This window comes from Felis catus, chromosome E2 (assembly GCF_018350175.1).
Source record: "Felis catus isolate Fca126 chromosome E2, F.catus_Fca126_mat1.0, whole genome shotgun sequence".
Classification (NCBI taxonomy): Eukaryota; Metazoa; Chordata; class Mammalia; order Carnivora; family Felidae; genus Felis; species Felis catus.
In genome coordinates, this window is record NC_058382.1 from 13,192,148 (window position 1) to 13,220,075 (window position 27,928).

The 27,928-nt window shown below is 61.3% G+C and overlaps 1 protein-coding gene across 7 annotated transcripts; it reads left to right on the forward strand.

The window, feature by feature from the left end:
* The first annotated feature begins 860 nt into the window (after positions 1-860).
* CIC (capicua transcriptional repressor) lies at positions 861-27,775 on the forward strand. Of its 7 annotated transcripts, none has more exons than XM_019819484.3 (21): positions 861-1,004; positions 4,183-6,996; positions 18,870-19,019; positions 19,107-19,341; positions 19,422-19,551; positions 19,646-19,828; positions 19,911-20,076; positions 20,920-21,122; positions 21,205-21,430; positions 21,848-21,951; positions 22,202-23,435; positions 23,515-23,702; positions 24,077-24,198; positions 24,284-24,450; positions 24,550-24,840; positions 24,937-25,262; positions 25,559-25,812; positions 25,913-26,067; positions 26,146-26,277; positions 26,561-26,692; positions 26,789-27,775. In XM_019819484.3, exons 2-21 carry the CDS (start codon positions 4,194-4,196, stop codon positions 27,154-27,156), a joined length of 7,569 nt encoding a protein of 2,522 aa, XP_019675043.2. In that variant the 5' UTR covers positions 861-1,004; positions 4,183-4,193; the 3' UTR covers positions 27,157-27,775. The 7 variants fall into 7 exon arrangements, with proteins under 7 accessions (XP_019675043.2, XP_044902403.1, XP_044902402.1 ...); XM_045046468.1 differs by having other exon boundaries at positions 25,916-26,067; XM_045046467.1 differs by having other exon boundaries at positions 862-1,004; positions 24,940-25,262.
* The last annotated feature ends 153 nt before the right edge of the window (positions 27,776-27,928 follow it).

Below are 27,928 nucleotides of genomic sequence, written 5' to 3' on the forward strand. Positions count from 1 at the left end.
TGAACCCCATTAGACAACTGAGATTTCTTCCTAGCCCCCGGGGTTAACCGGCCATATGTCACAGCACATTCTCGCACCGGTAGTGGGAATGTTGTACCGTGTGCACCTGCAATAGACTGGGTGCATTGGCTTCTCAAGTGATGTGAATCCTGTGTGGATACCGGGAACCCATCACAGGCAGCAAAAGCCTCTCCTAAGGCCAGTGACCACTGCTCCCCATTACCCTCTATTTAGGGCAAATCCAACGTGGAGAGTTTGGATGCCCTGCAGACAGCCCCATACCTGGTGTAAGCCCCAGATTTGGGCTGCCGGAATCTACTACCGACAGGGCATATCCCTCTCCTCCCTAGCCCGTGTGAACCACCCCCTAACCTGAGACCTTAAAAAAATCTCGGTCCCGCCAAGAGCGAACACCCACAAAGTAGCTCTCTACAGAATGTAGTGTGAAGGGAATGTGGTGTGAAGCGCCACGAAGCGCTACATTTTCCCATCTTGTACCCCCACGAGCCTGGGGGGAGGCTGTCAGAAAACTGCACCGCCCTAAACGCCAAAGTCTTCGAAGAGGGGACTTGTCTCCAGGGTCTTCCAAGCCCCAGGCCGCGCGCGTTCACTCCACTGCAGCGCGCGCCACCCCACACGCGCACGTTCTCTCCCCTCCCGGTGGCAACAGGGCTTTCCGCGGGGCCGCGCCGGACTTTCTGAGGCTGTTGATTGGTCACAGTCCCGGCCACCCTACAGCCAATCAAGCGGGGGAAAGGTGACATCACTCGTTCTCCTCCCCTCCCCCCCACCCCAAACTTCCCTACTCTCGGCTACCGACAGCAACAACCACGTGGGGGAGGGGTAACAGAGTAAAACCCGGTGAGGTCATTGCACCGCCCCGCCCGCTGCTGATTGGCTGCGGGGCTTGCGGGTGGCGGTTGGCTGCTCCTCGCACCTCCCCCTCGTGCCGCTACCGCCGCCACTGAGAGGAGCCACTGGCGACGCCAGAGCCGGGAATCGGGGTGAGTCGGGGCCCTGGGTCTAAGATGCTCCTGGTGTGCAGTGAGACTTACAGGAACTGCCCTGTCCGACTTTTTCTCCTCGCCCGGGTTCTTTGGTGCTACAGCACTCTGTCACATGGGAGTTGTAGTCTGCTTTGTACTATCGACTATGGGCCGGAGACGTAAGAAGACTACCATTCCCAGCAGGAATTGCGACGAGCCGGTCAACAAACGCTCAGGCCACGCCTTCCAAGCCTGCTTATTGGACAGCCTATCCCTAAGCCCTTCCTTCTTGCACTTCATTGGCTACTGTCCCTCACAGAGGCTGGGTTCCGGCCTAGAGTGCAGGGCGACTGGGTACTGTATTCGTCAGTCTGCACTAAGACGGCCTGCAATTGGCCAAGGCTGAAGTCCATCACTTGTTGTGGGGAAGGGCCCTAGGCAGATCAGGCGGTCGTAGGCTCAGGTTGGTGTCGGTCCCAGAGGGAGGCCGGTCTTGGACTTTGGCCCCTCCCCCTGGCGCTGCCGGGTGGGCGGGATTGGCCTTGGCGAATGTCGCTCGTCGTGGAGAGGCGGAGCCGACTGAGCTGCGAATGTCTATTGGTCTAGGACGGCGCCGGTCAGCGGGGTTGTGGCCGGTGATTGGCTGGCTGCTCCAGCTGTTGCAGGTCCATTCACCATTTTGTGTGTTGGAGTAAAAAAAAAAAGGGAGAATCGAGAGGGAGAGCCGGAGGGGGGGCGGGGAGGGACCGGACCGGACCGAGCCGGGGCCACGGCCCCCCGCCCCGAAACCCCGCCGAGCCCGAGGTGAGGGGCGGGGCCAGGGCTGACACGGGCAGGGGGGATTTGGGGTGCTGGGGGCCGAGAGGGGACAGGTGGCAGGGACGGGGAGGGGGTACAGAGGAAAAAAGGTGATTTGGATGGTGGGAAAGGGGGATAGAGTGGATGAAGTGGTGGGTAGGAAGAGTGCTAGAAAAGGGGTGACGGAGAGGGGATGGTGGGTAGAGAATGGGTAACAGGAATGGAGGGGTGACAGGACTAGATCAGGGTGACAAGGGAGAGGGAGGGGACAGAGTTGGAGGGGTGACAAGGAGAGGTGATGGAGAGAAAAGGTGACAGGTCCAGAGATGGCTGACCGGAGAGTGACTGGGAGGAAGAGGTGACAAAGATAGATGAGGGTGACAAGGAGAGGGTGACTGAGGAGGGGGGCTAGGGCCTGTGAGGAGAGAGGCAGAGGTAGAGGTGGTGACAGGATGGCAGAGAGAGTGGCAGAGAAGCTAGTGCCAGGAGGGCTGATGGGAGCAGAGGGCATGAGACCCTGAAGAACCAGAGCCTGGGCCTGCCTGGGCTTCAGGAGTTACTGCTCAGATTCTGAAGGAGGTGAGGGCCCACAGGGCCTTGGGTGGGAGTTATCCAAAGTGGGGTGGACAGGAAGAGAGGAGGCCCCAGGGGAAAGAAAAAGGTTTGGCTTCTGGGGTGAAGAGACTGGACCAGGCAGCAAGGTCCAAGGGTGCCAGGCGGTATGGTTGTAGGCCCTGGGTGGGGTATGCAAAGGTTTGTGTTTGGGCAGGACTGGGGCCGCATCTCAGTCCCCAGGACGGTGGCCCAGCGGGTCAGTGGGGAGAAGGTGGTGGCAGCCGCCCAAGTCCTGGGCACCTGAATGCCTGCCCCAGTGTGAGAAGCCCCGGGCCCTACGGACTCTGCCTGTGAGGACCCCAGGTTTGGCCCAGAGAAGGAGCAGGCAGGGTTTGCAGGGTCCACAGGAGGAGCAGGCCCCAAGTAGGAGAACACAAGATCAGGGGTCCTGGGGGAGCTTGAAGACTGAGTCAGGGGTGTCTCTGATTGTGTTTGAGTTATGGTCCTGGACTCCCCCCACCCTCCCAGAGGCCCCCTTTTGGCCTCTCAGGTTCTCTTAGTCACTTCAGAGTAAAGTTTTTTCCCTTTTCTTTTCTCAGGGCAGCTTGAAAGGGGGCGGGCAGTAATGACTGTTCAGGAAGTGGGTGAGGTTGGCCTGCTGGGCTTGCCCTGCTCTCTTTGACCTTCTCCCACTTACCCCACCTGGAGTCGGAGGGCATATTTGGGGGCCCCAGGGGGCCCGGCCAGCTCAGCCACCCTGCCAGAGGCAGCCCAGTGAGGGCGGGGGATGCGTGCAGGCCAGAAGGGGGGCTGGGCTTGCTGGTATCACGCTGGGTGCTGTGGGGGGAGGGGCAGGCTCCCATCCAGTGGGACAGCGAAACCCTGGGGTGTAGCTCTGTGTCCCACTGTGTGATGACGTGTGTGTGTGCCTCTGTGTGTGTCTCTGTGCGCGTGCGTGTGCTCATGCACGGCCCCGTGGCAGCACTGGGGATAAGCTCTTGCCCCAGACGTGCCCCTGCCTGCTCCCTGCCAGGATCTGGGGAGATGGCTATACCTGGCAGGCCCGGGGTGCAGAGAAGAGTGGGCAGCCGTCCCTCAGGACTTTCAGCTGCCTACTCCTTCCCACAATGTCTGGCCATGCCAGGCTGCTCAGAGGGGTGGGGGTGGGGGAGGAGAGAGGCTCACATCACAGCCCAGTCACCTCCTTTTCTGTGACTGTGTTCCTGTGCATGTGTGTGTATGAGTGTGTGTGCTTTCTGGACAGTGACAGTGCAAGGAAGCGTGCCCTCTGGATCATGTGACAGGCGGCACACTGAAATGGTTAGGAGCACAGACTCGGGAGCCACCAGATTGCCTGGGTTCAGACCCTAGCCCTGCCATTTCCTAGCTGGATGAATTTGAGCAAGTTGCTTGAGCTCTCTGTGCCTCGGTTTCCTCAAGTAGGGCCATTAGTAGCACCTGCCTTTTAGGACTGTCATGAGGATGAAATGGGTTAATAAAATCAAGTTTGGCCCATGGCTTGGCGCAGAGTGAGTGCTGTACAGGCGTGAACTGTTACTGCTTCTTGTGTCCCCTCGGGCAGTTACAGGGTGTGCACACACCGGCTGTGGCCTCTGTAGAGAGAGCAGATATGTGTAAGTGTCCCCAAGCAGCCAGAGCATATAACTCAGGGGACATGGGTGCCAGTCAGGGGCCCACACGAGTTGAGGACAGCCAGGAAAGAGGCTTTGGGCCTCATGGAGTTGAGGCAGTGGCCTCAGCAAGTGGGAAGTCTTGGGGGACACTGGGTCTGGGGACTTCCTGAGTTGCTCCCGATGATCCCTGTCTGCCTTCCCATCTGCAGGTGGACAAAAGATGAAGCCAATGAAGAAGGCATGTGCCGGCCTCCCAGGTTCTGGCAGTGGTGGCAAGTCCCCACCAGCCACCCGGGCCAAGGCCCTGAGACGGCGAGGGGCCGGGGAGGGCGACAAGCCAGAGGAGGAAGACGATGAGGCACAGCAGCAGCAGCAGCAGCCTCCGGGGCCAGAAGAGGCTGAGGAGGGTGAGGAGGAGGAGTCTGAGCGGGGCCCTGGGGCTGAGGGGCTGCTCCCGGAGCTGCATCCTGACGACTCGGCAGCCCCAGGCCCAGCCGAGGACCCCAAGGTAGAGGGGGAGGCAAGCCGCTGGGAGCCCTCACTCAGCCGTAAGACGGCCACGTTCAAGTCTCGAGCGCCCAAGAAGAAGTATGTGGAGGAGCATGGAGCTGGCAGCGGTAGCATTGGGGCGGCTGGGGCCCCTGAAGAGCGGGCACGGACCCCTGAGGAGGCCGGCACCCTGGGTGTACCTCCACGGCCACCCACCTCCACCCGTTCCTCTTCCACCGACACGGCCAGCGAGCACTCAGCTGATCTGGAGGATGAGCCAGCCGAAGCCTGTGGGCCAGGTCCCTGGCCCCCAAGTGGAACCAGTGGTGGATATGACTTGCGGCAGCTGAGGTCCCAGCGGGTGCTGGCTCGGCGTGGAGATGGCCTCTTCCTGCCGGCCGTGGTGCGCCAGGTGCGCCGAAGCCAGGACCTAGGGGTACAGTTCCCTGGGGACCGGGCCCTGACGTTCTACGAGGGGGCACCTGGCGGCGGTGTAGATGTGGTCTTGGATGCCACGCCGCCACCGGGCGCCCTGGCGGTGGGCACGGCCGTGTGTACCTGTGTGGAGCCTGGTGTGGCTGCCTACCGTGAAGGTGTGGTGGTGGAAGTGGCCACCAAGCCAGCTTCCTACAAGGTCCGCCTCAGCCCTGGCCCCAACTCCCAGCCGGGCCCACCAGCCACCCTGCCACAGCCCCCACAGCTGCCACACCGTGAGCCCGAGGAGGCCGTGTGGGTGGCCCGCTCCAGCCTCCGCCTGCTGCGGCCCCCCTGGGAACCCGAGGCCCTGCCGAGGAAGCCCCCCGCGGGCCCCGAGGAGGAGCAGGCTGAGCCAGGGGGTACCCTGCCACCCTGCCCTGCTGCCCTGGACCCCAAGCAGCCTGAGGATGCTGAGGTCTCTAAGATCAGCTTTGGTGGCAACCTGGGGTCTTGTGAGGAGGGCGAGGAGAAGCACCCGCCAGCCCTGGGCACTCCGGCCCTGCTCCCACTGCCCCCGCCCCAGCTCCTGTCACCGCCACCCAAGTCACCGGCTTTTGCAGGCCCAGGCCGCCCTGGGGAGCAGCCCTCGCCCTGCCAGGAGGGAAGCCAGGGCGGCAGCCGTAGCAGCAGCGTGGCCTCTCTGGAGAAGGGGGCTGCGCCAGCCGCCCGGGCCCACACACCGTTGACAGCTGCCCAGCAGAAGTACAAGAAGGGCGACGTGGTCTGCACACCCAACGGAATCCGCAAGAAATTCAATGGCAAGCAGTGGCGGCGGCTGTGCTCTCGAGACGGCTGCATGAAGGAGTCGCAGCGGCGGGGCTACTGCTCGCGCCACCTGTCCATGCGAACCAAGGAGATGGAGGGCCTGGCGGACAGTGGCCCAGGTGGGGCTGGGCGGCCGGCAGGCGTGGCAGCACGCGAGGGCAGCACCGAGTTTGACTGGGGTGACGAAACATCGCGGGACAGTGAGGCCAGCAGTGTGGCGGCCCGTGGGGACTCACGCCCACGCCTGGTGGCTCCTGCTGACCTGTCACGCTTTGAGTTCGATGAGTGTGAGGCGGCTGTGATGCTTGTGTCCTTGGGCAGCTCCCGCTCGGGCACACCCTCCTTCTCTCCAGTCTCTACACAGTCGCCCTTCTCACCTGCCCCATCACCCTCCCCTTCACCGCTCTTTGGCTTCCGCCCTGCCAACTTCAGCCCCATCAACGCCTCACCGGTCATCCAACGCACTGCTGTTCGCAGCCGCCACCTAAGTGCCAGCACCCCGAAGGCAGGAGTGCTGACGCCACCAGACCTGGGCCCCCACCCCCCACCGCCCGCCCCCAGAGAGCGCCATTCTTCTGGCATCCTACCCACCTTCCAGACCAACCTGACCTTCACCGTGCCCATCAGCCCTGGGCGGAGGAAGACAGAGCTGCTGCCCCACCCGGGGGCACTGGGGGCCCCTGGCGCAGGGGGCGGAGGAGCCACCCCAGACTTCCCCAAGAGCGACAACCTAGACTCTGGTGTGGACTCGGTGTCTCACACACCTACACCCTCCACACCGGCTGGCTTCCGGGCTGTGTCACCCGCCGTGCCCTTTTCCCGCTCCCGCCAGCCCTCGCCATTGCTGCTGTTGCCCCCACCTGCCGGCCTGACCTCGGATCCTGGGCCTTCTGTGCGCAGGGTTCCTGCCGTGCAGCGGGACTCACCCGTCATCGTTCGCAACCCCGACGTGCCGCTGCCCTCCAAATTTCCAGGGGAGGTGGGCACTGCTGGTGAGGCTCGGGCAGCGGGACCTGGGCGGGGTTGCCGAGAGACCCCAGTGCCCCCTGGGGTGGCCAGTGGGAAGCCTGGCCTGCCCCCGCCTCTGCCAGCCCCCGTGCCCATCACCGTGCCTCCAGCCGCGCCGACTGCTGTGGCCCAGCCGATGCCCACCTTTGGCCTGGCTTCTTCACCCTTCCAGCCGGTGGCCTTCCATCCCTCACCTGCTGCCCTATTGCCCGTCCTGGTGCCCAGCAGCTACACCAGCCATCCTGCCCCCAAAAAGGAAGTCATCATGGGCCGGCCTGGGACAGGTAAGAGATGTGGATGGGCGGGCTGGGTGAGGGCTCATTTTGAACAGGGCCACTTGCAAACTGGCTCTCGGGAGAGGTGAGCTCCCCACCTGGAGAGGGGCTTAAGGGGAGATTAGCCTCCTCTCTGCATAGATGTTTCAGTGGGAATTAACGTGGGCAAGGGACTGGACTTTGAAGGCTAGTGCAGTGTTTCCAGAGGCCTCCTGCTGGGAATGCATCCTCAGGGGTCTGTCAGTCACCAAACCTTTCCTGAGTCTTTGGAGCCAGGCCGCCACAATCCTGATGGGGTAACAGAGTAACAGAGGTGATAATTGTGATGACAGCTCCCATGTCTGGAGGACTGGACTGGTGGGGGCATCACCACGTTAAGTATTGCGTGTGCGTTATCTCGCCGAGCCCTCCCATCCACCTTGTAATGTACTGGGGCCTGTTTTTTTTTTTTTTTTTTTTTTAATTTTTTTTTCAACGTTTTTTATTTATTTTTGGGACAGAGAGAGACAGAGCATGAATGGGGGAGGGGCAGAGAGAGAGGGAGACACAGAATCAGAAGCAGGCTCCAGGCTCCGAGCCATCAGCCCAGAGCCCGATGCGGGGCTCGAACTCACGGACCATGAGATCGTGACCTGGCTGAAGTCGGACGCTTAACCGACTGCGCCACCCAGGCGCCCCTACTGGGGCCTGTTTTAAGCCCTTTTGAAATATTAGCTCCTTTAGTCTTCATAACCCTAACAGGTGGGTGCTATGATTATGCTCCTTTAGAGGAAACTGAGGCCAGGTCACTAACTTGCCCTGGGTCACATGGCTAGCAAATCCTGGAACCAGCCTTCAAAGCCAGGCAGGCTAGTTCATCCCTGCTCGGCTATAGTGCTGGGTTACAGATGGGAAGACGGAGGCTCCAACAGGGCCTTCTGCCTCAGGGTGGCAGGATCAGGACGGGAGCCCTCCTCTTCACGCCTGTGCCCAGTAAATATCACTGGTGCGGCCAGTGCCATGGAGGGGAGCTGGGGTGTGCTGGGCAGGCCTCCAGGTGTGAAATCTAGTCTGGCTGCCCTCAGGAAAGGGCATGTAAGCCAAGAGTTGAAGGATGAGTTGGAACCAGCAACCATGGGGTGGAAGAGCCTCCTAGGAGGCCGACGGGAAGACTCCAAGGCCAGAGGAGCACAGCTCAGAAAAGCCAGGGTGGCCAGAGGGCTGAGGCCAGAGGCAGGGAGAGTGACACTTCTGAGACTGTGCCAGAGAGCCAGAGGCCAGGCCAGGTTGACCCTTGTCAGAGCAACTGTCAGGGAGGGTGACCAGTCACCAGCCCCTTCCCTACCCTCTTCTTACTTACTTTTTTATTAATCCGCTGTTGACAATCTGTGCCATTGTGCCTGGCCTTGTGCTGGTTGGTGCTGAGGACATAGCCCTGCCCTCACAGGGTTCACAGTCCCTGGAATAGACAGATCTGTCCTCAGACAGTGAGCATCCAGAGTGGTTAAAGCTGAGGTGGGGGAAGGCTAGGAGGCTATGGGAAGTCAGGGAGGGCTTCTTGCAGAAAGGGCCAGGGTCTCTAAAGTGAGATATGCAGGGTGTTCTAAGTGAGCCTGGCAAGGGGGACCTTCAGGCAAAGGGAAGAGTTTGGGCAAAGGCCTTGAGGCCAAAGTGAGTATTTGAGGGAAGTAGAATCTGCGAAGTCAAGGGCTTTAGAGGATAGGTGAGTGTGGGGATGTGCAGCTATATTCATCAGCAAGGGTCAGATCATTGAGGGCTCTTAGGAGACTTGTGAACTTTATCCTGAGGGCACTAGGGAGCCATGGAAGGTTTTGAGCCGATCTGACTGTGGCTGACCGTGGACGGTGAATTCCAGTGCCTGAGACCAGAGGCAGGGGGACCAGGGAGGAAGGAGGTCGGGGTGGGGATCTGGGTGGGAGCTGGGACTGCAGCAAAGGCTGTTGCAGGAAGGAACCCAGGCCCTGACCTCATGGAGCTCCAGTCCAGACCCAGAGCACAGGGACACAGGGGCTATGCTTGCCCCTCATGCTCATATACTGAGGTTATGAGTTGTGTATTTTTGCCCTGCCCCAGCATCTTTTATATTTGTTACTGTCGTTGACAGGAGCAAGATTCCACAGAAGTGAGCACAGCAGGGATTTCTGTCCTTAGCCACATGAAGAGAGTGAAGCAGAAGGACTCTAACTATCCCCCTCACCCCCCCCCCACATGCTTACGGCCCCCAACATTGCCTTCATAGCATTGGGTCATGTGACCCTGACTGCTGCTGCAAGGGGAGGGGTGGCACTGATGGTGGTAACCCGAGGGCAGTCCCGGCAGGATTACTTGCCGCCATTTTTCCAGATGAGGAAAAGTGGCAGGAGAGTCCTAATTAAGGTCATCCAGCCAGGGAGGGTCAGGAATGGGCCTTGGACCAGGTCTCCCAATCTCCAGATCAGAGCACTCTTAACTGTCAGAAGTTACAGAAGTCCTAATTTCTCAAGCACCACCCGTGCGTGTGCATGGTACACTGCTAAGTGCCGGCTGAGCATTTACTCACTGAATCCTCACAACACCCCAGGAGGTCAGCACCATTATTATTTCTAGTGTTCAGAGGAGGAAAGAGCACCCCAAGAGGTTAAGTAATTTTCCCAAGGTCACCCAGCTAGGAAGAGGAAGAACCAGGATTTGAACCCAGCCTGTGCAGCTCCAGAACCCAGGCTCTTAAGTAGTCTCGGTAACAACGATAACGATAATAGTAACCACTCCTTATTAAGCATTTACCATGTGCCCAGCCCTAGGCGTTGGGCCATCTCACCAAATCCACCTGATGCTATGCAGAAAGGATTATCAGCCTGGTGTTGGGGGGGGGGGGGCGGGGGCGGTGGTGGCGGGAAACCGAGGTTCAGGGAAGGGAGGCTGCAGGCCATCTGGTCGTCAGAACTTGTCCAGTGCCTGTCCTGGCGGTTCTGAGCAGCGCCTCTCTGACAACACCCATGCTGAGGTATCCAGGCTGCCCTCAGGTTCCCAGCCAGCAGATTCTTTTGTTCTTTTCCCAGAGGCCTCCCCAAGCCCTTGGTAGGCAGGCACCTGGGGCCTTTTCCCTCTGAGGCCTAGGTAAGGGCAGACCGTGCCCGGTGGCATAGTGAGGCCGTGGTCCTGTCCCTTTCTGCCCACTCATGCCAAGGCCTGACCCTCACTCAGGGCAGCAGGTGTGAGGGGGCGGCCTGGGACAGCTTGCCTGCTCCTGCCCCCCGCCAGGCATTTGCTTCCGCTGGGGGACGTGCCGGGGCAGGCGGCCGGCATTCTCCACATTCTGTGCGTGGCCAGGCCAGCCAGCTGCCATTGCCACCTCCCTCTGACTCTTCCCGCCTGCTCCCCAGGAGAGGAAGCCGCCCCAGGGCCTGCAGCCCCAGCCCAGGAGGCCAGATGTCTCAGCCCCATTCCTGGCAAGGCCTTCTTTCTAGCTCCCAGCTTCTGCCTGGCTTCGCTGTACTGACAGGCAGTGCCCCCTCTCTAGGCCTCTGTCTGCCTGTTCTGCCTCTCTTTGAGCCACTGTATGTCTGTCTGTCTCTGCCTTGGGTTCCTACATCTGTCTGTGTAGCTCTCTATTTCTGGGCCTGAGTCTTTCTCACTGGACTTCTGTCTCTCTGTCTGTCTCTCTATATCTTTCTTGGTTTGTCCCTCTCTTAGACATCAGTCCTTGTCTGAGCTTTCGTCCCACCTTCTGTTTTGGCCCCCTGTCTTGGGATCCTGTGTCTCTGGGCTTCCCCTGGCCCTCCTCCCACTCTTTAGACAGACTTGCTGCCCCCATCATAGCCCCTCACCACTACTCTGTGCACATCGGGTGCTCCCTTTAAGTGAGTGGACAGGTGCCAAGTACTAGGTCCCTTACTCCGTTCTTGGGGAGTGTTGGGAGGTTGTACAGGCCTGGGAGCCCCCTCCTGCCCACCACTGTCTCTGAAACGTGTTGAGAGGTGTCAGGAGCCTCCTGCAGACCTATCTACATTCGAGCACCTGTTCCCAAGTCAGGCAGGAAGGCGGGGGCTGCATGGGCCAAGCTAGGAGATCCGGCTGTGGGGGAACAACAGGAAAGCAGCTCCTGTGCCCACCCACCTGCTAGAGGGCATGACCCAGACCACCCTTGCCACCCCCTCAAAGCCTTGCAGGAGACACATTTGGTGCCATCTCCATTTAATGGAGTCCCAACATACTATACCCCAGTGAACGGGACCTCAGAGACCAGGCAGTACCCACCAACTATGCTTGGCCTGGTGGGGAAAATGAGGCCCAAAGAGGAGTCTAGGTTCTCCTGACTCCCCAAATCCAGATTCTGCCCACCAGAATTTCCATTTTGTCTCAAACAGTGAACTCCATCTCTCTGATCAGAAGCCTCTCCTCCCCTCCACCAGGCCCCAGCTGAGCAGCCCTGGGGGAAATGGGTGGGGAAGGCAGACATGGATGCAGGCTCAGGCAAAGAGCATTGGGAGGTACAGAGTCTGGGGAAGCCAGAGGATAGTGACAACTTTGTGGCTCAATGCAGAGTGATGAGGGAGGTACAGGTAGGCTTCTCATTGGAAATGACCTTTGAGCTGAAGCATGAGGAATGAGTGGATTTTAGGAGAGTGAAAGAAAGGGAAGGGTGTTCCTGGCCAAGGCAGCCATAGGAGCAAAGGCCAGGAGGGGTGAAAGTGCATGACCTCTCAGTGGCTGGTTGAAGCTGGAGCTGACACTAGAGCCTAGGATTGGCAGAAAGGTGCCAAGGAGCACGCATCTAGCCAGGCTAGGTTTGAATGCCAGTCCGTGAAGAGCCAAGAAGTTTAGAGTAGGAGAGGGAAAAGGTTAAGATCTGGGTGTCAGAGATCCCTGGAGACTGCCCTGGAGAGGAAGGAGGCCTATACTGGGAAGACTGGATGACTTTAGGGGAGAGAAGGGAAGGGGCGTTTTTTGAGGTAGTTGGAGTTAATCTTAAGCGACTTCGTGGAAGAGACCCCAGCACCAGGCGCTGTGAGGGGTCAGGCTGCCTCCTGGTGGCTGCGGGCGGCAAGTGGCGGGGGGTAGCCGGCGCGCGCATGCGCAGCGCGCGCGGGAAGGGGGTGCGGCCCGGAGCCCCCGGCGCCCGGGCATTAATGGCTCCATTAGTGGCCGGGAGGGAGGCGCATTAGCGGCGGCGACGGCGTCTGGCTTCCATTACCACCGGCGGCAGCGGCTGCACCGCAGGCGGCTGGATCCTAGCCCGCCGCGCCGCCTCCTCCGCCCGCACCCCGTCCCCTGTTCCCGCTCCCCACGGGGGCCTGGGCTAGGGAACCCCTGTCTCCCCATTTCCGCAGAAAAGCTGATTGTGAAGCCAGGCAGACCTGGGTTCAGATCCCAACCGTGCCACCTCCTGACTGCAAGATCCTACTCTCCTCTGATCCTTTTTCTTGCGAAGCAGCCGGGGAAACAGGGTGTACCGGGGGCTTTGCAGATCCGGACAGGTACCCCGTGAGGGCCGCGCCCAGCCCCCGCCGGCACCCAGGGGCGCGGGAACCCGCGCCCCAGGGGTAGGCCCCGGGCGTGGGGCCTCGGTCTTTCCCATTGGCCGCCTCCGCGCCTGCTGACGCTGATTGGCCGAGACCCTCCCCCCCTTCCTCGTCGTTGCGCCATTAACCCCTAAGGGGCCGCGCCCTAGGGCTGGGTGGCGCCCCCCCCCCCCCCCCACGCAGACAGCTCGGGTGCCAGCTGGCCCGCGCCCCGCCGCGGCCCGCGTGGGTGTCAGGCCGGCCGGGCGCCCGCCCGCCCTCCCAGCACAAAGCGGCTTTGTGGGGCCCGCCGGGGGCTGGCTGGGGGCCAGGCGGCGAGTGGAAAATCTCGTGAGCGCGGGGAGGGGAGGAGAAGGCAGGGCGGCGCCCCCTCCTCCGCCCGGGTTGGGGCGCCTCCCCCAGTCCGCGCCGACCAGCCCTCTCAAGTCCTGGTGCCTGTACACTCCCCCACCCTCCGCCCCTTTCCACCCCCAAATCCATATTCCCCCTCCGTCCTATGCCGTCCATCTCCCAATCCCTGGGGACCCTCCCCCACACCTCTCGCCTGCCTCTTTCCCTCCTAGTCCCCCTGCCTACCCCAGCCCCACTCACACTGACTCACCCCGGCGCTATTTTTAGGCCCCCATCCCTCCCGAGCCGCACCAGCCCAATCCTGGGCTCGTTCCCCAGGCAACCCTGGCCGTCGCCGACGCCGCACGGGGTGGGTGGGTGGGTGGGTGTGTATGTGGAGAGCGGGTGAGGGGAGCTGGGGACACCGGGGTGGTGAGCCGAGGCGGGGACCCAGGCCTGGAGAGCAGGGTGGGGAGCCACGGGCGACAGGGGCGTGGTGCCTCTTGGGCTCAATAAATGGGCCGGTGAGTTCAGAGTGTGTCTGCCTGTCCCTCAGTCTGTCAGCATCCCTGGCTGTACGCCCCAGGCCTCTGGGCAGGCCTCAGCCTGTGCCACCCTGGGTGGCAGTTGGTGTCTCTGTCTGGGCTCCCTGTCCCCAGGCTGGGGGTGGGGTAGTGCTGCGGGGCTGTTTGGGGCCAAACCTTTTGTGGAATTGGTAATGGGGTGGTGCAGGGGATGGCTGCACCATAGTTCTGCCTGAGTACCTGCCTTGAACGAAGGGTGGTGTTGCATCCCCACTCACATGGGGCTGGGGCCCTGGTTTGGGAAACCCCCTCAGTCTTTTCCAATTAGGGAGGCCCCAGTTAGGGTTGGGGATGGCTGGAGAGATGGAGCTGTCTGGGGTTGGGACCTGCTCTCTCTTCTCCACCCCTAATCACCCCCACCCAGGGTTCCTCCACTCTGAACAATGGAAGCTAAGTATAGGGCTGGCCCAGTGCCCAGGGCAGGGGGGCCCTTCCCGCCCGGAATCCGGCCCCTCCCTGCCAGGCTGGGCCCCCACTTGGCTGTACCCTACCCTGTAAGGGGCCTCTTCCCATCCCTCCTATGTGGGCACTGTGTCTTCTACCAGATGTGCAACCCTCCCAGATGTGTGGGGCCCTCTTTCCCTGCTGTGCCAGGACCTCGGCTCTTTTTCTCACCCTACAGAAGTGGGGGAGCTGGGGGCAGTGTTTCTCTGAGCTGTGTCCCAGGCTGCAGTGCAGTAGGGAAGGGGTTAATTTGCCAGTAGGTGACTCACCGGTGGGGAGAGGAGGGGGCAGCGGTGGGGAGATAGCGGGACACATTGATTTCAGCCTTGATTTCTGCCTCACATTGCAGTCCCTGGGGCAGTGAGGTAATGGAGGGTCTGAGTCTGGGGCTGCATAGGGAGGAGGGGGCAGTCACCTAATAGTCCCTCCAGTGGCCCCCTCCAGGCTCACAGCCAAGTGTCTGGCCCTGCAGTCTCTGGAGGTCAGAGGGCTATGGACCTTCCCTTCCCCTCTGGGCTCCGATTACCAGTTTTGCCCCTTTTCCATATCTTCAGCTCTGTCAGTGGATGGGATAGGCTGGGAAAAGGATTTTGTTTGTGCCTGTCCCTGACTCCACCTGTGTAGGGGCCCATTTTTTGTCCATCTGAGCCTGTGCAAACTTTACCTGCCCACGTGTGACCCCAGGCCTCTGCCTCTACTGGATGTGACCCCAGGGCCATCTTGGGTGACACAAGACCTCTGCCTCTCTCCCCGGTGGGCCCCAGACCCTTGCCTGTGTCTCTGTGTGTGCTCTCTGACCTTTTCATAGTTCACCAAGTTGTGTAGTTCTCTTTGTATCACTGTGCTACTATATTCCCCGACCTCTGGGAATGTCTGCCTGGGTCCACCCCCAGGTTGAATTTTCAGTAAAGAGCAGGTGATTTGGAGCTCTGGGCTGTTATGTTCTGGAGGCATGATCTTGCACAATTTATTCAGTTTCTCTGAACCTCATTTTCTCATCTGAACAATGGGCATAATAAAGTGTACCTCCCTAGTGGCTGTGAAGATTCAGTGAACAGTATAATACATACCGGGTCCCAACACACTGCAGCCCCAGTGTTAGTTTCCTTTCTTCCTCCTGGCCCTTTTCTGGAAGGGGTGGCTCCCAGCCTAGAGTGGTAGGGCCAGCCCACAGTAATGCTCATGGCACCCTGCCTTACACTGTCAGTTAGAGGGTCCCAGGTGGCTGCTAAGTGTCAGGCAGTGTAGCTGAATGATGATGAATGACCATGGCACTCTGTATACCTGATGGGACAGGGTAATGAGGTAGTCCTCACTGGGGTAAGTTTATATAATGTGTGGGGTCAGTACAGTGGCATCTGTGAGAGGTAGCCTGCATCGGGATCGGAGGTGCCAGGAAGGCCACATGAGAGGGTGTGAAGATGGAAGAGTGTGTGCGGGGTTGTGTGGGAGGGATGTGGGGTGTGTGTGTGATGGACAGTGGTTGTGATGAGGTGTGTGAGATGATACTGCTTATTTGATATGTTTTTGTATGATGATTCATGTGGGCTGGCATTGAGAATATGCGTTGGTGAAGCATGTATGACAAGGCGTGTATGCAATGGGTGATGTGGAGGATGGGTGAGAACGAGTGTGTATGATGATGGATGGGGAGTGATTGGCCGGGGGTGTGGGAGGTACATGTGAACAGGTGTTCGAGGTGTGCGACTTCGTGTGTGGCAGTGTGAGTATAAGACCACGGTACATGTGACTGTGGAGTGTGTATGAGATAATGGGTGTGGCAGGAAAAGTCTTTCTATGAGAGAGGGGTGTGTGTGTGTGTGTGTGTGTGTGTGTGTGTGTGTGTGTGTGTGTGTGTGTGGTGGGGGTGAGAGTCGGCTGGTGTGAGTTGGCGAGGGCTCGAGGTGGCTTGAGTAGCCCTACCGCGCAGTTCATCTGTCCTGCGGCGCCGTGCGCGCCCCGGCGGGCCAAGCCGCGCGTGAGCGTGTTCTTCGCGTGGACTGGACACACGTAGCACCACACACAACCCCGGGGCCTCCGCAGCGCGGTGCCCCGAACCGCCCCCCTGGCTCGCTGCCTTTACTGCAGTGCGCCCTCCCTGCCACCCTCCTCCCGCGGTCCCGCCCCGGGCCGGCTTGAGGCCAACCGGAGCCCGCCCCGCCCTTCCCTTATTTGCATATGACTGACGTTCCCCCGGGGCGGCCAATGGGGGCGGGCGCGGCGGGGCCTGACCCGCGCGCGGCGGCGGCAGCCAATGGGCTCACGCGCGGGGGGCCGGGCTTGCGCGGAAGGCCGCGGGGGAAGCGGGGAAGGGGCGGGGGGAGGTGCGGCGGGGGGAGGGGAGCGCGTAGTAGTGGCGGGGCGGGGAGGCGGCGGTGCCTCTGCGCGGGGCTCGCTCGGAGCGCACGGACGCACGCACGCTGGTCCGTCTGCCCGCCCGGAGCCGAAGGTCGACCCGGCGCTGAGCCGCGGGCCCGGAGCCCGGAAAGGCGGGGCGGCGGCACCGGCAGCCGGGGCGCGCGGGGCCAGAGCCGTTACCCGCCGGAGCTGCGAGGGAGGGAGGGAGCGAGCCAGCGAGCGAAGGGAGGGGGCCGCCCCCGCGCACGCGCGCCGCGCCCCGCCCCGCCTGCCCCGCCCGCCGGGCACCGCGCGGGAGGAGGGAGAGGGAGGGGGCGGCGCCGATGGCCCCTGTGCCGCGCGCCCCGTGACGGCCCCCGCGCGCGCCGGGGGGCGGGGCGGGGCCGGCGCGCTCTGACCTCCCCCGCCCCCCGGGCGGCGGGAGGCAGGCGACGCTGTGCGCAGGCGCGCCCGGCGGAGACCCCCGCGTGGGGCGGCCGGAGGGGGGCGGCGGGGGGGGGGGCATGCGGCGACGGCCTCCGGCTCCCCCCGGGCCCGAGCGGCGACGGCCGAGGAGCCGGCGGCGGGCGGAGTGGCGGCGGCCGCTGAGGAGGCGCGAGCCCCGGCCGGGCCCCCCCGCGCCGGACCATGTACTCAGCCCACAGGCCCCTGGTGCCCGCGTCCGGCGCGGCCTCCCGTGGCCTCGGCATGTTCGGTCAGTAGCGCCTGGACCCTGGGACTGCCGGGGTCAAGGTGTCGGGGTGCTAAGTGCGGAGTAACGGGGATAGGGGTATAGTATGAGAGTGATAGACGCAGAGTACAGGGGTGACGGGAAAGTTACAGAGCTTGGCTGGGCCAAGCGTTTAGTGACGGCAGGTGGGAGTGTAGCGGGAGTGATGGGAGTGAGGAGAGGGGAGTAGCTGGGCACAGCTTGTGGGTGTTTGGATGATGGGGTGGAACAGGTCCGTTGTCACCGGAGGTGAAGAGTGCAGAGTAACTGGCTTGGGAGCGTGTATTAGAATAGGGGCGGCATGAGACCTGCTGGCCCTAGGTGTGGAAGAGAGGGGGAAGGGACTGTGATCGAGTAGTGGGGCTAAGAACAGGGCTTGAGAAGTGAGTGAAGCACTGTTTGCTTAGAACTGAGTGATGGGCTGGAGTGTTTGTGGCATGCTTTGCGGAGACAGAGAGAGTCAGGAACCTGGAGGGCAGTGCACTGAGGAGGGGCAGGACCAAAGGACTATTCCCCCATTGTCTGCTGGTCCCTTTCTTCCCCACCCAGCAGAGGAGGATGATGAGCCTGATGAGAAAGATCCTAGTGAAGAGGGGCATAGATAGGTCCAGGTCCTTGGGGTTGGAGGACCGAGTAGGCTTTTGGGTCCCCAGTGCCCCAGGGATGAAGGATGGGGTCCTCAGAGCGTTTTGAGACCTCCTCCGGTGTTGGCTTCCTTATCCCTCTTCTGTTGACATGGTGTCTAGTTTGTCTTTTGTCAGCCCCTTGCACAATCCGTTCTCGAGGCCAGTGGCTCTCTTAGTCCAGGCTTTTGAAGGCATAGAGGGGTCACCCCAGGTCAGATTGATCTGGATCAGGGGGAGGCCTGGAATGATGGAGACCAAGGCTAGGGCGTTTCCCTTCTCTCTTCATCGTCTTCCCTCACAGGGGCCTCTGCTGGTTCCACTTCCCCCAGGGAGCCAGCAGTGAGAGGGAAGCCCACTTCTAGCCCAGGCCTGCCCCAGGAGTCCCGCCAGGGATGGGTCCCGGCCCTGTGCTTACCCTCTTACTACCCAGGTCCTGGGGCAGAAGGTTGAAACCCTAGGACTGGCCTCCTGGCAGGGAAGTGCCTTCCTGTGCATATTCTCAAGAAAACACCTGGCATTTTTGCTTTCCTTGGGCACAGACCTGTAACAGTTCTCTTGTCTGCCCCATTGTCTGTGCCTTTTCTTCCAAGGAGTTTACCACACCCTCCCCTCTTTTTGGGCAAGGGGGCTAGATGCTACATTCAAGATAAGCTGAGAGGTTTAGAGGGAAGGGGTGCTGGGAGGCCTCTTTGAGGGCAGTAGATTTTGTTAGGGGGTGGGGGAGATGCCGGAGCCACCTGTGTCTAGCCCCGGAAAGGCAGGTTGGCTCCCTGGGGTCTGTACTAGGGGGAGGGAGGCCAGGAGAAAGACCTGATACCCCGCTCTGTGGGTATCAGAGAAGAGAAAGGGAAAACAAGCCACGGTCTTCTCAAGAAAGAGAAAGGGAGCGCGAGGCCAAGATGAGGGGCCCCGTCAGATGCCAGCATGGGTGCTGGGAACGGAGCATGGCTGGGGAGGGTTCCTAGCCCTGCTGAGGTTTTGGGGCCTTGGGAGTATGAGATGGCAGTCAAACATGGCCTGGTTTGTGACAGGAGCCAGTCATTCCTCTGGCCTGGTCCCTGGTGGCAGGGCTGGTGGAGGTGGGGGAGGGAGTGGGGTGTGAGGCCTATTTCCCTTCCTAGCTTCTGTTTTCTTTTTTATAAACCTAGAAACCTTTCAGGGAGGAGTTTTTCTCGAGTGATGTCGCACGCAGGAGCCCACGAGGCTCTGGGATAGAGGAAGGGGGTGTAAAGGAGGAGTGGAGCCACCTCATCCAGGGTGGAAAAGAGCTTGAGTTGGGGGTCAAGGCCCGGGTCTCCTGCTGCACAGCTTAGCTGGCTTCTTCCCACAGTGTGGACAAACGTGGAACCTCGCTCTGTTGCTGTGTTCCCCTGGCACTCCTTAGTCCCCTTCCTGGCCCCCAGCCAGCCCGACCCCTCTGTGCAACCAAGTGAGGCCCAGCAACCTGCCAGCCACCCAGTGGCCTCCAACCAGAGCAAAGGTGAGGAACGGGGGGCCACAAATGGGGTGGCATGGGGTTAGGGTCCAGATGGCCCGGGAGCCCTCTGATCTGCCTCTCTGCCCTTAGAACCTGCTGAGTCGGCGGCTGTTGCTCACGAGCAGCCACCAGGTGGGACAGGGAATGCTGATCCTGGGCGGCCACCTGGAGCCACGTGCCCTGAGAGCCCAGGGCCTGGACCCCCCCACACTTTGGGGGTGGTGGAACCTGGAAAGGGTCCCCCTCCCACCACTGAGGAGGAGGCCCCTGGCCCTCCAGGAGAGCCCCGGCTGGACAGTGAGACGGAGAGTGACCATGATGATGCGTGAGTGCCATGAGGCTTGGGGCTAATGGGTGGAGTGGCTGGAGATGTGGCCCTCACTGTCCCTGCCGCTCCCACCACAGCTTCCTCTCCATCATGTCTCCTGAGATCCAGTTGCCCCTGCCACCCGGGAAACGCCGGACCCAGTCTCTCAGTGCCCTGCCAAAGGAACGAGACTCCTCTTCGGAGAAGGATGGACGCAGCCCCAACAAGGTGCCTCCTCTCTACCTGTCCCCAGCTCACCCTGTGGCTGCCCGAGCCTGTCTCCTGGTTTTAACCATCCCACTTGGGCCTGTATCTGCTGCAGCGGGAGAAGGACCATATTCGGCGGCCCATGAATGCCTTCATGATCTTCAGCAAGCGGCACCGGGCCCTGGTCCACCAGCGTCACCCCAACCAGGACAACCGGACCGTCAGCAAGATCCTGGGCGAGTGGTGGTACGCCCTGGGGCCCAAGGAGAAGCAGAAGTACCATGACCTGGCCTTCCAGGTAACGCTTTTTCCTCCTGGCTCCTCCCAGCTTCCTCTGGTGGGGTGGGTGAGTGAAGGGTCTCTCCGCTCTCTCCTGCCAGGTGAAAGAGGCCCACTTTAAGGCTCACCCGGACTGGAAGTGGTGCAACAAGGACAGGAAGAAGTCCAGCTCAGAGGCCAAGCCCACCAGCCTGGGGCTGGCAGGAGGGCACAAAGAGACTCGGGAGCGGAGCATGTCAGAGACGGGGACTGCCGCTGCCCCTGGAGGTCAGTCAGCCCCTTGGCTCTCTTGCCCTGTCACCTCCCTCCCTGAGAGGTGCCAACTACCCTCTTTTTTGCTCAACCCCTGGCCCATAAGCCTTTCTCTGCCCTGTCGTTTTGTTTGAGGACCCTTATCCATAAAGAAACTGGCAGTTGTTTTATGTGAAGGAGCCAGGGAGGTCGAGAGAGATAGTTTCCAAACAGTAATCTCATTATCAGTTCGTGAGCACGTAGTGCATGTCAAGGAGAGTGTAATTTCTAATTTTGAAAGCTGTGCCCCGCTTTGTAGATGAGGAAACTGAGGCTCAGGGAGGCAAAATCACTCGCTGGAAGTTACAGGAAACTAGTAGACGGTGGAGCCAGAATCTCAGCTCCAGCTTGGCTGGTTCCCAGAACCAAAGTTGGAAGCCCCTCATTGGCTACTTCTCCCAACTGAGCGTGTCTGGTGTGCATGGTGCCATTCTGAGGCACTTTTTTGGAGTGATTCTGTGAGCACCGGCCTGCAGCTCTCTGAGGATGAGGCTCTCCTTTCTCTCTGAGATGAGGGGTTGGAGGCTCAGACCGGCCATTGGTTATTAGCTAGGCAGCACGACATTACTTGTTTTCAGTCTCGTACTCAAAGAAGGCCTGCCTCCCAGGGAGCAGTGGGCTTGCTCCTTGCAATCCCAGAGGGCAAAATCCATTGGGAAATGCCGGGCTGGTGGGTGGTATCTGTTTTCTGCCAGGTGGCCCGGGGTTTCCAAACTCTTCTTGTCCATTATTTAGAAATACTTGTGAATGGCTTGGCCAGTCTGAGGGCTGGTAAAAGGCTTCTGGACTCTGCAGTACTCTTCTCTTTCTACTCTGCAGTGTCCTCGGAGCTCCTGTCCGTTGCAGCCCAGACACTCTTGAGCTCGGATACCAAGGCTCCAGGGAGTGGCTCGTGTGGGGCTGAGCGTCTGCACACAGTGGGGGGACCTGGCTCGGCCCGGCCCCGAGCCTTCTCCCACAGTGGGGTCCACAGCCTGGATGGTGGGGAAGTAGATAGCCAGGCGCTACAGGAACTGACTCAGGTGTGATGAGTGGGGGAGACGGGCAGGGAGGGTTGCCCAAGGTGATGCCCCCCTCTGAACTCTCCCGGTACCTACCCTGCAGATGGTGTCTGGCCCTGCATCCTATTCTGGTACAAAGCCTTCCACCCAATATGGGACTCCAGGCCCCTTCTCGGCCTCCGGTGAGGGAGGTGCCCTGGCGGCCAGTGGGCGACCCTCGCTGCTGCCCACCCGGGCTTCCCGTTCCCAGCGTGCCGCCAGCGAGGACATGACCAGTGATGAGGAACGCATGGTCATCTGTGAGGAGGAGGGAGATGATGATGTCATTGGTGAGCAGTGGCAGGGCCCAGAGTCCTGCCCAGAGAACAGCAGGCTGAGGTTTGAGGGGTGGGTAGAGATTTGATCTAGGCCTCAGGCTCCCTCTTTTCTTTGTTTATGATTGGAGGCATATTCAGTTCAGGCTCTACTGAGTAAACCCAGCCCTGCCCTCGGGGAGCTCCTGGCCAGGCAGGAAACTGGGAAGACTGGGGCATGGATGGCCAGGCCATCGGGCACAGGGTTAGGTGGTGTTATTTGCATGTTCTTAGGCTTCCCCATTGGGCAGGTGGGCACACCTTAGGCTGAGGAACAGCATTCATGGACAACACTCACTGCCGACTTGGGGCAAAGCCTGGGCTCCATGCTGTCCCTCCTGGGTAGTCCTGCACCCAGCCTTTATGCCAGTGCTGTTCTCTCTGCTCCCTCAGCTGACGATGGCTTCGGCACCACTGACATTGACCTCAAGTGCAAGGAGCGAGTGACCGACAGCGAGAGCGGAGACAGTTCTGGGGAGGACCCAGAGGGCAGCAAGGTGAGAGCTTGGAACTTGGTGTTGTCTGGTAGCACTCACTCTTCCTAGGAAGAGGAAATATCTGTTCGTGTGCATTGACACAGGGAGATTGAGGCCCACAGAGGGCAAGCTACTTGCCGCGTGGTGAATAGGGTCACGGCCTGGATGAATTGAGGCCTTCAGCTGGCCTTGCTGCCGGGCGAGACAGGGATGGGCAGGGTGTGAGTATCCGGGCTTCCTTGATGTGGTTGTGTCTCCTCCTTCCACCCAGGGCTTTGGCCGGAAGGTGTTCTCGCCTGTGATTCGTTCTTCCTTTACCCACTGCCGCCCATCGCTGGACCCTGAGCCCCCAGGGCCCCCGGATCCACCTGCAGCCTTTGGCAAAGGCTATGGGCCCACCCCATCCTCCTCCTCGTCCTCACCTGCCTCCTCCTCAGCCTCAGCTGCCACCTCCTTCCCACTGGGCTCAGGGACCTTCAAGGCCCAGGAGTCAGGTCAGGGCAGCACAGCAGGCCCACTGCGGCCCCCACTCCCTGGGGCAGGGGGCCCAGTAACACCTTCCAAGGCCACCCGGTTCCTCTCAACGGATCCTGCCACCTTCCGGCGCAAGAGACCTGAAAGTGTGGGGGGCCTGGAGCCACCAGGCCCCTCGGTCATTGCAGCACCTCCTGGGGGGGGAGGAAGTGTCCTGCAGACACTGGTCCTGCCCCCGAATAAGGAGGAACGGGAAGGCAGTGGAGCCCGCATGCCCTCAGCCCCAGCCCCATCACTGGCCTATGGGGCCCCAGCAGCCCCCCTGTCCCGCCCAGCTGCCACCATGGTCACCAACGTGGTGCGGCCTGTCAGTAGCACTCCTGTGCCCATCGCCTCTAAGCCCTTTCCCACCTCTGGCCGGGCTGAGGCATCTCCAAGTGACACAGCAGGTGCCAGGACTGAGCCAGTCGCTGGGTCCCGAGCACCTGGGAGCTCCCCTCTGGGTGTAAGCTTAGTGTATTCGGACAAGAAGTCGGCAGCAGCCACCTCGCCAGCCCCGCATCTGGTGGCTGGGCCCCTACTGGGCACTGTGGGGAAGGCTCCTGCCACAGTCACCAACCTGCTTGTGGGCACACCTGGTTATGGGGCCCCGGCACCCCCTGCTGTTCAGTTCATAGCCCAGGGGGCCCCTGGCAGTGGGGCCGCTACAGGCTCAGGAGCAGGTGCTGGGAGTGGTCCCAATGGGCCAGTGCCCCTGGGCATCCTGCAGCCAGGTGCCTTGGGCAAAGCTGGGGGAATCACCCAGGTGCAGTACATCCTGCCCACGCTGCCCCAGCAGCTTCAGGTGGCTCCTGCCCCGGCACCAGCCCCTGGGACTAAGGCAGCAGCTCCTGGCGGCCCCGCACCCACCACCAGCATCCGTTTCACCCTCCCGCCGGGCACCTCAACCAACGGCAAAGTTCTGGCTGCCACCGCACCCACTCCTGGCATCCCCATCCTGCAGTCAGTACCCTCCGCCCCACCCCCCAAAGGTGAGGCCTGGGCTGAGCAGCGGAGGAGAGGGGCTTCAGGCCTGTTTGGCTCTCTTGTAACTTCTTCTCTCTCTTGCAGCCCAGTCAGTCTCTCCTGTGCAGGCCCCGCCCCCGGGTGGCTCCGCCCAGCTGCTACCCGGGAAGGTACTGGTGCCCCTGGCGGCCCCTAGCATGTCTGTGCGGGGTGGCGGGGCTGGCCAGCCACTGCCCCTGGTGAGCCCGCCTTTCTCAGTACCTGTGCAGAATGGTGCCCAGCCACCCAGCAAGGTAAGGGCATCCTGGCTCCACCTGTTCTTCATTCCTCCCCTCCTGGGTGTAGGTTTCCGTGCCACGGTTTCTGTGTGTGCCTTTGTTTCAGTCACTTTTCCTCTTCTCCCTTTTTGTCTGTGTCTGGAACTTTGTTTTTAGGACTTTTTCTTCAATATATACGTACATCTTGATTTTGCCCTTGGCGTCTGCATCTTCTTCTTTCTTTGTGTCTTGTACTGCTTGATGTCTTCTTTTCCTTTGTTCTTTTCTGTCTGGATTCCAAATTTTGCGTTCCCTGTTTTTGCTGAGATCCACCTTCCTAGGTCTTGGTCCTCCCCTGCCCCATTCTGGGTCCCCACCTCACCTCAGCCTGTGGGTGCCCTTGCCCACAGATCATCCAGCTGACTCCAGTGCCCGTGAGCACACCCAGCGGCCTGGTGCCGCCCCTCAGCCCAGCCACGCTCTCCGGACCCACCTCGCAGCCTCAGAAGGTCCTGCTGCCCTCCTCTACCAGGTAATGGCAGCTGAGCCCTCACCTGGAGGCCAGCCCAGAGATGGGGCCAGCTTACCTCACTCCCCCCTTCCTCTCCTTGCGGCAGAATCACCTACGTGCAGTCGGCGGGTGGGCACGCGTTGCCCCTGGGCACCAGCCCTACGTCCAGCCAGGCTGGAACAGTCACCTCGTATGGGCCCACGAGCTCGGTAGCCCTAGGCTTCACCTCACTGGGGCCCAGCGGACCCGCCTTCGTGCAGCCCCTGCTTTCAGGTGAGGGGCAGCCTGGCAGGAAGAGCTGGGGACCCAGGGTGGTGCCGAGGTGGCCCAGGCCCTAACTGGGGCCCCCGCCTCTCCTCTTTGTCTCTGCAGGCCAAGCCCCGCTGCTGGCTCCCGGCCAGGTGGGCGTGTCACCTGTGCCCAGCCCCCAGCTGCCGCCCACCTGCACAGCCCCCGGAGGTCCTGTCATCACGGCGTTTTACCCTGGCAGCCCTGCACCCACCTCCTCAGCACCCCTGGCCCAGCCATCCCAGGCGCCCCCGGGCCTGGTCTACACTGTGGCTACTAGCACCACCCCACCTGCTGCCACCATCCTGCCCAAGGGCCCACCGGCCCCTGCCACTGCCACCCCGGCCCCTACCAGTCCTTTTCCTAATGCCACAGGTGGGTGTCAGGCCAACCCAGGGTGGGGTGATTTGGAGGACCCAGAAGGTGGGCTCCAGACAGGCCTGGCTCAGCAAATGCTCTTCTTTCCACCAGCAGGCTCCATGACCTACAGCTTAGTGGCCCCTAAGGCCCAGCGGCCTACCCCCAAGGCCCCCCAGAAAGTGAAGGCGGCCATCGCCAGCATTCCTGTGGGTTCCTTTGAGGCAGGTGCCCCTGGGCGGTCAGGCCCTGCATCCCGGCAGCCTTTGGAGCCTGGCCCAGCCCGTGAGCCCCCTGTCCCTGAGTCTGAGCTTGAGGGTCAGCCCACAACGCCAGCCCCTCCACCGCCCCCAGAGACCTGGGCTCCCACAGCCCGGAGCAGCCCCCCACCACCCCCGCCTGCTGAGGAGCGGACAGGCACCAAGGGCCCGGAGACCATGGTAAGTGTGAAGCAGGCCAGGCAGATCGTGCTGCCACACAGCTCGGCGTCTCAGTCCATTGTTTGCTTTTCTGCTCCATCCTTCTTACCTGCACACCTGCCTGAACTCTGTCCTTGTTTGCAGGGGTTGGGGGTGTTGGGGGAGGGGAGCTCTTCTGTCCCTTTTGCTTGTCTGTATGGCTGGGTCTTCTCCAGAGCTGTACATCTTGGGTGGTTGGCATCCAGCTCTCTGTTCGAGGTTTTGCCCCAGTGAGTCTGAATCCAGTGTCCTCCGTCTCCCTGCCGTCCCTACCCCAGGCCAGCAAATTCCCCAGCTCATCTTCAGACTGGCGAGTCCCTGGGCTAGGCCTGGAGAGCCGTGGGGAGCCTCCCACCCCTCCCAGCCCGGCCCCAGCTCCGGCCCCAGCCCCCAGTAGCAGCAGCAGCAGCAGCGAGGGCAGCAGTGGGAGGGCAGCTGGGGACACCCCCGAGCGCAAGGAGGCGGCTGGTACCGGCAAGAAGGTGAAGGTGCGGCCCCCGCCCCTGAAGAAGACCTTTGACTCTGTGGACAAGTGAGCATGGGCTGGGCTCCGTGGCAGAGCGTGTAGGGCGGGAGGGAGAGGGAGGCAGCTGCCGTCTCAGGCAGGGGAGGTGACCCCGCCGGCTCTCCAGCAGGGTCCTGTCAGAGGTGGACTTCGAAGAGCGCTTTGCTGAGCTGCCTGAGTTCCGGCCTGAGGAGGTGCTGCCTTCGCCTACCCTGCAGTCTCTGGCCACCTCCCCCCGGGCCATCCTGGGCTCCTACCGCAAGAAGAGGAAGAACTCCACCGGTAGGCGAGTGTGGGGCACCTGGGTTAAGTGGGGGGCAGACCAGGGCTGCCTCCGCTGAGCCTGCTTCTGTTGGACAGACCTGGACTCGGCCCCCGAGGACCCCACCTCGCCCAAGCGCAAGATGAGGAGACGCTCCAGTTGCAGCTCAGAGCCCAACACCCCTAAGAGTGCCAAGTGCGAGGGGGACATCTTCACCTTTGACCGTACAGGTGCCGGCACCGAGGCAGGCAGAGCTGTGGGGGACCTAGGACCTTTAAGAAGGGCGGGGTCTTGGCAATGGAGTTACAGATGCACGGTGGTGATGGGGAAGGACAGCCGGTCACGGATGGGAGGGTGGGTTTTAGGGTCTGGTGGGGTCCAGAGGCAGGTGCCTTCTCTGAACTCTGCTGTGTTACAGAATTCAGTGAGGGCTGAACAGACATCCAGATGGTGGCGGGGGCAGGGAGCAGGCTGCTGCCGTAGCCTTGACTGTCCTCCCTGTGCTGCTCCCAGGTACGGAAGCCGAGGATGTGCTCGGGGAGCTGGAATACGAGAAGGTGCCATACTCCTCGCTGCGGCGCACCCTGGACCAGCGCCGGGCCCTGGTCATGCAGCTCTTCCAGGACCATGGCTTCTTCCCATCGGGTGAGTGTATCTTGGAGTCTTGGGGGGCCCCTAAAGAGGACCTGCCTGCTCATCTCACCCTGCCCTCCCCGCCCCCCATCGTCCTTCTGTCCCCAGCCCAGGCCACGGCAGCCTTCCAGGCACGCTACGCAGACATCTTCCCCTCCAAGGTCTGTCTGCAGTTGAAGATCCGAGAGGTGCGCCAGAAGATCATGCAGGCGGCCACTCCCACGGAGCAGCCCCCTGGAGCTGAGGCCCCCCTCCCCGGACCACCCCCCACTGGCACTGCTGCTGCCCCTGTCCCCACTCCCAGCCCCGCTGGGGGCCCCGACCCCACCTCACCTGGCTCGGACTCTGGCACAGCTTCGGCTGCCCCGCCACTGCCTCCACCCCCAGAGCCAGGTCCTGGACAGCCTGGCTGGGAGGGCCCCCCCCAGCCCTCCCCCCCACCCCCTGGCCCCTCCACAGCTGCCACAGGCAGGTGAGGGGCCCAAGAAGATCCCAGGACCCACAGTACCCCCCTCAGGACATGGACAGTATGTAGGTGGCAGGAATGGGGGGGCAGGATGGTTACCTCCTCCCCAATAAAGCCATTTCGTCCTTTCTAGTTTGGGGCGGAATGAGGCCTGCTCCTCTTGTCTATCCCCCGTCCCCCCACAGCTTTCTCCCTGTGACGGGGGGCAGCTGAGGGGAAGCAGGGGCACAGTCTGCCTCCACGGAGCCCCTGTATATAACCTGGAGTGTGTTACCTTCAGACCTTTTCACTTGTACTTTATGCAAAATGGCTCATGTGAGGGCTACAAGCTGGAGGGTAGCACGGGCCTTGGGCCACAGGGAGAGGTGCCTGTGGAGTAGGGGGAGTTCATGCACCCCTTTTTTCCCCAGAGGGGCTGGACTCAGGTTAGTTTGGGGTGGGGGCTCCTGCACTTTGCCACAGGCATGGGGAGGGTTCTCTCCCCACCCCCTCTGCCCTCCCAACTTGGGTTGTACTTTCTAAGAAGGTGATTCCCCCTACCCTTGTCCCTATCCCCAGAACAAAACATGTTGATCATGTGCAATATTTCTTACTGTGCCGAGAAGCCGAAATTAAAGCTGTTTAACACACTTGTGTGGCTGCCCACTCTAAAGGGAGAAGGGGTGGGTGGGGTGGGTTGTACTATCCCCAAACGGTCAAGGAGCTTATACACTTCCTCCCAATGCAGTCCCTCCCCACATCAGAGGGACCCTGTGGGCCGAGAACCCTGACTCACTGTGGAC

What these genes read in the sequence shown, in the direction of transcription:
- CIC (XM_019819484.3), top strand. Translation starts at nt 4,194, where the DNA reads ATGAAGCCAATGAAGAAGGCATGTGCCGGCCTCCCAGGTTCTGGCAGT. An exon ending in GTGCCCAGCCACCCAGCAAG is followed by an intron (nt 23,703 to 24,076) that starts GTAAGGGCATCC and finishes CCTTGCCCACAG; the next exon opens with ATCATCCAGCTGACTCCAGT. An exon ending in CTTCACCTTTGACCGTACAG is followed by an intron (nt 26,278 to 26,560) that starts GTGCCGGCACCG and finishes TGCTGCTCCCAG; the next exon opens with GTACGGAAGCCGAGGATGTG.